Source organism: Morone saxatilis, unplaced genomic scaffold, assembly GCF_004916995.1.
Source record: "Morone saxatilis isolate NCDOM2014 unplaced genomic scaffold, NCSU_SB_2.0 Contig0, whole genome shotgun sequence".
NCBI lineage: Eukaryota > Metazoa > Chordata > Actinopteri > Moronidae > Morone > Morone saxatilis.
The window spans coordinates 5,672,975-5,681,748 of NW_023339650.1; the positions used below are offsets into that span (position 1 = coordinate 5,672,975).

At 39.6% G+C, this 8,774-nt stretch overlaps 1 protein-coding gene across 1 annotated transcript in view; it reads right to left on the reverse strand.

Annotated features, from left to right (window-relative positions):
- Positions 1 to 4,545: 4,545 nt before the first annotated feature.
- Positions 4,546 to 8,774, reverse strand: part of ahrra (aryl-hydrocarbon receptor repressor a) — a gene marked incomplete in the record, with an annotated part of 62,644 nt that continues 58,415 nt past the window's right edge. The window contains 1 exon segment of the mRNA XM_035654710.1: positions 4,546 to 7,957. Coding sequence (XP_035510603.1) covers positions 6,811 to 7,957 — 1,147 coding nt within the window.

Sequence of the window (8,774 nt, forward strand, 5' to 3'; positions counted from 1 at the left end):
AGAGAGAGAGAGAGAGACACAGAGTGGGTGTGACCAATTAGAGCAAATGGTGTGTGGAGCAGCAAAGAGTGGGGTATGAACGGTCACGCAACCTTGCATGGTATAGGATTATAGGTCTTGGTTTGCACACACACACACACACCACACACAGCACAACACGACAGCTACACACACACGCACACACACACACAAACACTCCCCCTCACAGATACAGCTGTCAACAAGCATCAAACACTTTGCTTACAATACAGTTGCCCTAAGCGGTCACTCCCCGCTCTTGATTGGATGTGCTCTTTTCATTGTTTTCACCCCTTTCCCATGCTAACTTCTCTTTTCTCACCTCTAGGTTTTATCTCTCCACCTCTCGCTCTCCATCTCTTTCTTTGTCATTCTCACCCTTTCCCCTCCCTGTACAGAACAAGTGTCATACAGATGGCGTGATGGAAGGTTGCGTGCATGCTGACGAATATTAAACATTTAAAGTCAGCCTCATCTGCCCTCCCCCCCTTATTGTCACATCGTCAGTCATGAAACTACAGTGAAACGAAAAAAAAAGCCTCCTTTGGGGAAAAGTGCGAGAGATACTACACACTGTTTCGCATGACTTAGTTGTTACTCACTTATGAAGAGAACTGTGCGTGTATATTCAAGAGATACATTTAAGATGTAATTCATCTTATAGAGCTTGATCCCTATAAGGCCACAGAAAGGCGCTGTGCTTTTCCTTTGTTCAGGCTCTGTATAACAATACACAATGCTGTGTATAGTTCATTATATCTTTTAATAATCAGTGTCCAGAGTGTGAGTGCAAGTCTAGTTAGCAAAACAAAAGGTACTTATTCCTGTGAGAAAAAAAACACCTTCTTTACAGAAAACTTAAAGATCCCATCCAGACATGTATAAGGACATAACAGAAGTCTGCTTGGAACAATAATACAAGTATATTTTACACATTAAAATCCTTAAAAAGACATCCACTCCTTCTACCTCGTTAAAAATTCCAGAATATTCAAATTTCGTTCATTTCTTAAGTTTTCCTGTTGGACACAAGAAGTCTCCTACTTCACTGTTAAGTCAGTTCTCAGTGTTTCTTAAGTTTCTACATCACACTTGTATAAGTTCAAACTGGACCAGTATTTGTGATGTCACAGATTATGCTCGTAGGCCCCCAATCATATTTTCAGTGAGTTCAGAGAAACTTTCCACTTTCAGTAGATTCATGTGAAAACATTTTTCTAGTGTCAAACTCTGCACATACATCTTTCTGCTCAGTGAAGCTCAAACATCCAACTGTAGGAACAACAAGAAAAACACATTTCTGAGTGTAGGGGGACTTAAGTTCCCTTTAAAGGGTATTTGCAGGGCCAGAGCTATTAAACTCTGTAATACAATATTACTGTGTGAATCAGAATGAGTTATGAATGTCATTTACCTTTTACTGTTCCTCCTGTGCTATATTTTCCTACTCTTTGCCAACTGCCAAGTAATGAATCTCATTAATGGTCTGGCAGTTATGCGCCTAACCTGTCACAATCGGGCTTGCTGTCCTGTATGCAAACTGCGTCAAAAGGGAAATCCCCAGAAACTCCCTATTAAGATGAAATACATGTTTACATACACTACCTGTTAAAAAAACTGAACATGGTGTTTCATCTCAGGACTTCAACTGGAGGAGGAAGTGGGATCTTGATAGTGTGTGTTTTAATCCAAGAGGAAGAGAACAGTTCTTCTGTACAACTGTCTAGGTCCAAACGGGTGTTTCAATGCTGACACACATATGGCCATTGTATAGCTTGTTGCATAGTGAATCAACAAAATACTGTCCGCCAGAGGAATTAACAAGGTTTATGAGAAGTGTGGTGAAGTGGAAGTGGAAGGTAGAAATACTAGCTTTGAGGACACCAATTAACTTTTGACAATGATATATTGATTAACATATACTGTACAGTACAGCAGCTTCTTCCTGCAGGCTGTGAGACGGCTTAATTCATCCTTAGCATTATGTGGAATTATTTTTATTTTTATGATTTATTAATCAATTATACTGTATACTGTATAATTTATGTATGGATAATTTTTTTTAACTATTAGCATAAAAGTAACTACAACCTAAATTTCATTTTACAATTCTGCGTTGTAAAATGACAAGGAAGTGACTTTGTATCCTTGTAAATACATTATTAGACAAGCATGGAATTCCTTCATAACTTGTAAATGAGTGATTTATGTGTTTTTTGATGCAGGATAATGTGAACCTTCAGCTATTGTATTACATCCACTGTTGTTGGAAATCTAGTACATGAAATTGCCAATTCCAGGTGTCTTTTTCTCACATTTATTTTCTCAGTGATACTGCCAAATAAATGTGATACCATGAACCTGCACTGTATATGAATGTGCGTCCTGTAACGCCTATTTTTAATAACAAAGTCCATATTATTTATATAAAGTTGTGAAGATCATAACAGGATTTACTGTAATTTCATTAGTTGTTGGTCCACAAACAAAAATAAGATGTGGCTATCTGGTGCTAACTCGATTTACAAGCATGCAAACGCACACACTTGCGCACATGCACATACACACACACACACACACACACACATACACACAATCATCCCTATAAGTAAAATCCCGACACCAACTGATCCTTGTGCATCCTGTAATTCCCCATAAACTATACTCTGACTGTGGTGAAACAAACACGAGCTTCTGGGAGGGATTAGAGGGAGGAATGATGGTAGCTGTGGAATCAGTTGGAGAGGCTTGTTCCAGGTCAGAGCAGTGAGGGATCCACTGCAGGTAACGGCCTTAAAAGATCAATCACAGCACAATTATCTAAAATCTTAGTCCTGTTTTTGATTTTTCTCACCTCCAAAAAACTCTGGCAACAGGAAACTTGTGAGGTTGGAAGTCCTGAAGTGTTCAAGCAAGAGTCACTAGCTCCACTAATACTGAGAAGTTATGTCTCTAGAGGTCAGAGGTCAGAAGATTAAGGCCCCAGTATGGTTGCAGCACATTGCCACATAACTTCGACATCCCTGGTCCGATGTTATGTGCAAACCTTTGATCCATGTCATACGTCTCTCTGCCCCTTTCCTGAATCCCTATTGACTATCAGCTGTCCAATCAATAAAAATAAAAACAACATTGTGGCCCATTTAAACAAGACACATGGAAAAAAACTTTCTCTCACCTCTAATCATACCTACCACCATATTGTATGCATATCATGTCTCTCTGTGGTTCTGTGGCCAAGTGCTCACATAGTTGAATGACAAAAATAACATCTTGATTTGTTCTTGATGTCTTTTAAATATATAAAAGGCCTAATAGCTTGAATTGCAATAAATCAAAGAGCAATTGTTGAATGTGTGTGACCTTCATGGATTTGATGTTGTTGTTTTGTGTTTTACAGTTTATTTTGTATTAAAGCAAAATTTCCCATTCCCAAGATTTTGTATACTCTGCGGTGTAGAATAACAGAGCACTATTCCTGCAGTAGCTATTTCTGTGGTTGAAAAATGTTTTTTTTTTTTCTTATTTTCATGCATATTTTCCATGTTCCAGTTTTGTAATTGTTAGTCGCACACTGCATTTGCTCTATCCCTAAACCTTTCCTTCTTTTGATCTAATTTACATATAATATAAGTCAAGTAAATGGCTTTCTGATGGTTGGCTATTGGAAATGGAAAACATTTGTACTTCACGCTGAAACCGCATGAACATGATCTATTCACAGTTACAGGCTTTATACAGCCCATGAGAGGCCAAAGGTAACTAGTAAATGGATATTTTTTTATTACTGTGTACAAAATGACCTTTATGGACCCTGAGTTTTGTGATATGCAAAGTGAGTACAATTAACTATCTATTGTAGGGGGATAGAGGTCCAGCCCTACTGGGAATCCTGAGGATCAGGATTTAACCACAGCTTTTAGGTTACATCTCTTTCTCTTCTTGTCCCCTGCCTCTTTTCTTGCCCTCTACCTCTCTGCGGATGCCAACATTCCCCTGGCTCTAGCCCCTGTCGCAGACATTGGTGAGAGACGGGTGTTAAGTTTCCCAGATCGTGTGAAGGAGCTGTCATGCCAACTTTACAGCACATTAATCATACAGGCAGTGTGGCTAGAGATACTCTGTATCCTGTTCTGCTGAGTATTTATTATTAATAGAGACACAAATCTGAAGGATGAGACCACATTCGGTATATGTGAAAAATTCAGAAGCTACTAAAGAGACATGTACGTTAACGGAACAAAAGAATTTGGCCATTTTTCATTCTGGAAAATGTCTGAGAGCAGGAAACCATTAGATTAGCAGAGCGACCATGTTGTACATTTTTTTATATCATTTAATTTGAGCTCATAAAACTGACTGGTGTATAAAATTTGTTTGTATACCATGACAAAGGCACACACTGCATGTCACTGTTTGCCCATTTACTAATTTTAATTTTAAATAGACATGTTGATATGTTACTTGCCCACCAAGCTGTTGCCTTGTCTATTATATGCCTAACAACAAAAGAACACTTCACCCAGATTTTACATATAAAGAAAAGTCTTTTAATAGATAAGTCCCATTTGCAAAAACACATAGAAACATTGGAAGACACTGCATATATACACTGTGTTCGCTACCTTGCAGCTACCTCCTCCATGAGACTAAGTATGACAGTCTTTTTAACAATTATCAAAAAGAAAGCAAGAAAAAAAAGCCATTTATTTACCTCAGTTAAACAGAAAAGCCTTCAAAACTGTAGTTTTTAAATTATGCACTTTAGCCTCTTACAATAAATACGAGTCATCAAACATTTATTGAAATGAACACACAAAGAGAAAAAGACAAATTCAAAACAGTGACACCATGTACAGTTGTGCGTGTCGATTCAAAAACTTGTCTGGCTAGGCTGAACTTCAACTGAACTACTCCCAGTAGTGCAATTTAGAAACTACCACAGTAGCTTCACAGAACTGAGACTCTGACATTGACTCAATTTGGTGCTTTTAATTAATTTGTGCAAAAATACTGATTGTGAAGAGAATGTCTGATGTTTTGTGACTGGAAAGACAACATAAAAGTTTATATTCATTTCAAAGGAAATGTGTGTCTGCAGTGAGATAGGCTGATTGAAATGCTGATCTTGTCATGAACAATAATCCACACTATACAACATTAGCTTCGACACAAAATGACATAAATTAATATTATTTGTACGTTCAACAGGAGTTTCATGACCTAAAATTACGAAATCATTGTGCACATCGCAAGAATCAACATTGAGCCTTGTAATAATAGACTGCCTTCCTTTCCTTCAATTCAAACTAACACTTCTACCTTGTCCAAACAAACCATCAATTCAAAATACATAATTTAACTGGTGCAGGGCGTCTTTCTTAAGTCCAAGTTGGTCTTAGGCCTGCAATTCAATGACAATTCTAGTGTCTAATTTGAGTTGTTGTCATGTTTACATTTTCAATTTAATGCTGGTAAATGCTAATTGTGACTTACTTTTAAATCCGTTTTGAAATCCTGATACTTTTGTTGCACACCCAAAACTTCACTTTTACTTGTATCCCTTCTCTAAGGAGGTTAGAGACAAGCAGCAGGGACAGAGGGGTGCCTGCAGAACTTGTTAGGATTTAGTACCTTGCTCAAGGATGCTTCAGCAGGACGCATGGTTAAACCACAGGTTTGTGGTTCAGGGTTTCTTTCCATACTTACTGACCCTCCTTATTTAATGCCCTTAGGCCTATGTCTGTCTAACCAGGCTGTTTCTAGTTTAATAAACAAATGTAGTGAATATACTTAAAGCTTTGGCCATATTAATAGTTTTACATGTTTTGACCCGTTAACTACAAATTGCATAAACTTTATGTCACTGTCAGGTTTTAAAAAACTGTCCTTAATGGTGTGTTCAAGGATGCTCTGACAATTGGATTATAAGTTATGCTCTTGGAAAATCAAATTTAGAACACAAACACTGAGAAAACATGGATGTTGTGAAAAAGATGTCAATGAATTTGGTTGTGCAGCTGCTCAATATTAGGTATCAGTGTTTTTAAAGCAGACCCTGGTTGCAAACGTATTATCTTATGACATTTATGTAACTTTATCCAATGTTTTCTTTCCAAGTCTCTGCAAGTTGATTTAATACGATTCTAAAATGCATAGAAACCAGTAATTTCCATTCATACATCACTGGAGGCTGTAATGAAAAAGGTAGGCCATTTATAGTTAAAGCATTAAAACATGCAAAACCACCATCAAGGCAGATTGTCCTTTAAGTTGTTATCACTGACTCCTCCCTATATAAGCCCAGCAGTAGGTGTAAGTCATCTGCATACATAGCTAAAAGAAAACATATCTTTTTACAGCAAAATATTTATTCCTCCCACAAAAGCCAGGTGTACACAACACATAAAACAAAATGAAATTGTGTTTCTAGACATAATTTGTCTCATTGTCACTAAATCCAAAAAGTGCTTGGAACCAACTACAAAATGTATTCCTTAAAAACTAAATAATCTATCCATAAACTGGATTAAAAGTATTATTTATGATTGTCACAACACTAACACTAGAACCTGAGTCTTGTTTGTGACTTCTTCATCAAATAGAAGAAGCAATCTGAATGGTGACATCCTGGGAATCCTCGTAATCAAAGACTGTCCTTGTAATGCTGGTGCATGTGGCGACTTAAGTACATTAAAGCACACTGATTGTGTGTGTGTGTGTGTGTGTGTGTCTGTGTGTGTGTGTGTGTAGGGTGCGGGGGTCATTATCTGCTAATGTTTGAACTGTTTTTTACGGCATATAAATGTAGGGACTGGACTTGTGGTGCCCTGTGCTCATCACACATGGCATAGCGTTCCTTGGACCAACCATCATGGACTGACTAATGTCGTGAGCGTTCTCGGACCACGGTGGGGAGTCCATGGGCTCCCGCTTGATTGAATGGATCAGGCTGTGACCTTTGAACTCATAAGCGCCATGCTTGTTGTATTCCTGGTGCATGTAGGCCTTGTGAGGGTCTTGTGGATAGACGTGCGAGTCCATGAGGTTGATAGATTGGTTGCTGCATAGAGAGTCTGAGTGGGAGAGTCTCTGAGGACTAAACTGGCTGTTGTCATTGTTATTGCCCAAGTCTTTGTCACATTTTAACAGACGTCCGGTTGCGTTGCCGCTGTTGTTGACTGCATAGTTCTGGTAGTTGCCGCTGTTGTACGGTGGGCTGATTCCTGCTTTCCCTCGCTGACAGGGCGAGTACTGTGGATCATAGTAATCTGCCTCTGATTTGAGATGGAGGGACGAGGTCTGGTCGTACACCCCATTACCGTAGCGACGGTCGATGGCCTCTGGGTCACGGCAAGCCCAGGGTCGCCCATAGGCATCACAGCCGTTCTCAGAGTCCGAGTCGTGCTCTACCTTGATAGGCGGCATCTCGGGCATCAGATGGCCGTCGTAGCATTCTCTGTAGCCGTTTTCGTTCTTCACCAGATCCACACAGTAGGCATCTGGATCTGTGGGAATCTGGACGTTCCCATAGAGCTTAGAGACAAACACCTCGCCACCTCTGCCGCTGTGGCAGCTGGGGGAAAGCCGGTATGGTTTTCCATATTGGCCGACCTTGTTCAAGCGGTTAGAGGAGATGTAGCCGACACCCTGGCCCGCTCTGATGGGACCTGAGTTTGGCCGCAGAGGCCAGCCGCTGCCCAGGCCAGGGCTGACACCTTTATGGGGAGCCATGGAGGACTTGCAGTAGTTGAGGGGTTCCTCCTGGTTGTAGTAACCATCAGGGTGGTACTTGAGGTTGTCTTTGGAGAGCGGGGTCCAGGGAGTGTGGTGACCTCGCTGGGTAGCGCCAGGAGTGGGACAGGAGAGGAGGAGAGGGTCTGCAATGTCACCCATTCCTCCACTGAAGGAGTGCCTCCGGAGGTGCTCCCCTCGCTCACTGTGATGAAAAGTGGGGTGGGGAGGAAATAGGGATTAGAAAAAAGGAAAATTGGATTATTAGTCATGAAAACAGGAAGACAAATCAATCAGTGTAGATCATACAAAGTTTGTGTAGTCCTTGAGGACATTCAAGAAGAGGTGGTCTCTTAAAATAACAATTGTCCACTCAGATATCCATATGGGAATGTCTACGAATGTTTTTTCTACTGATTGATGAATGACTCAAAGCACAAATATTTAGGTTTGGTTCACTTTAGTTCATAAGAGAGAATCATTCCAAAAGTGACTCATCTTTTCCAGGATTCATCTAATCTGAAAATTGAGAACAGAGTCAACATCCAGGACCCAAAGATCAATGACGGCCAGCACTCACAGTTTGTAGGCCGTACAATGCTGTATATGTTCATTTCCTCTTAAAACACTGTAGTGTGTGTTTCAGACTTTGGGTTTTTTTGAGTGTGTGACAATGTTTTTAATAGTATTTTCTGATTTCAGGATTGGGGATGATTAAATCTGTTACACTGTGAAAATCATAATCAATTTATTTATTTATTCACAGATGTATTTTCATCACTATATATTGCATATACAGTATACCCCTTATTGTGAAAAAGGGCAAAACCATTGACAAATTGTTATTTAAAATGAGCTAAACTGGTTCATACACTATAATGATAAGATAGCAGACTTAACAAACTGATCAGGAGGGCTGGTGATGTCGTGGGGGAGGAGCCAGATGCATGTGTGTGTGTGTGTAAGAAGATAATAAGATAAATAATAATAATAATAATAAGATGAAGAGCTGGACAGCACCA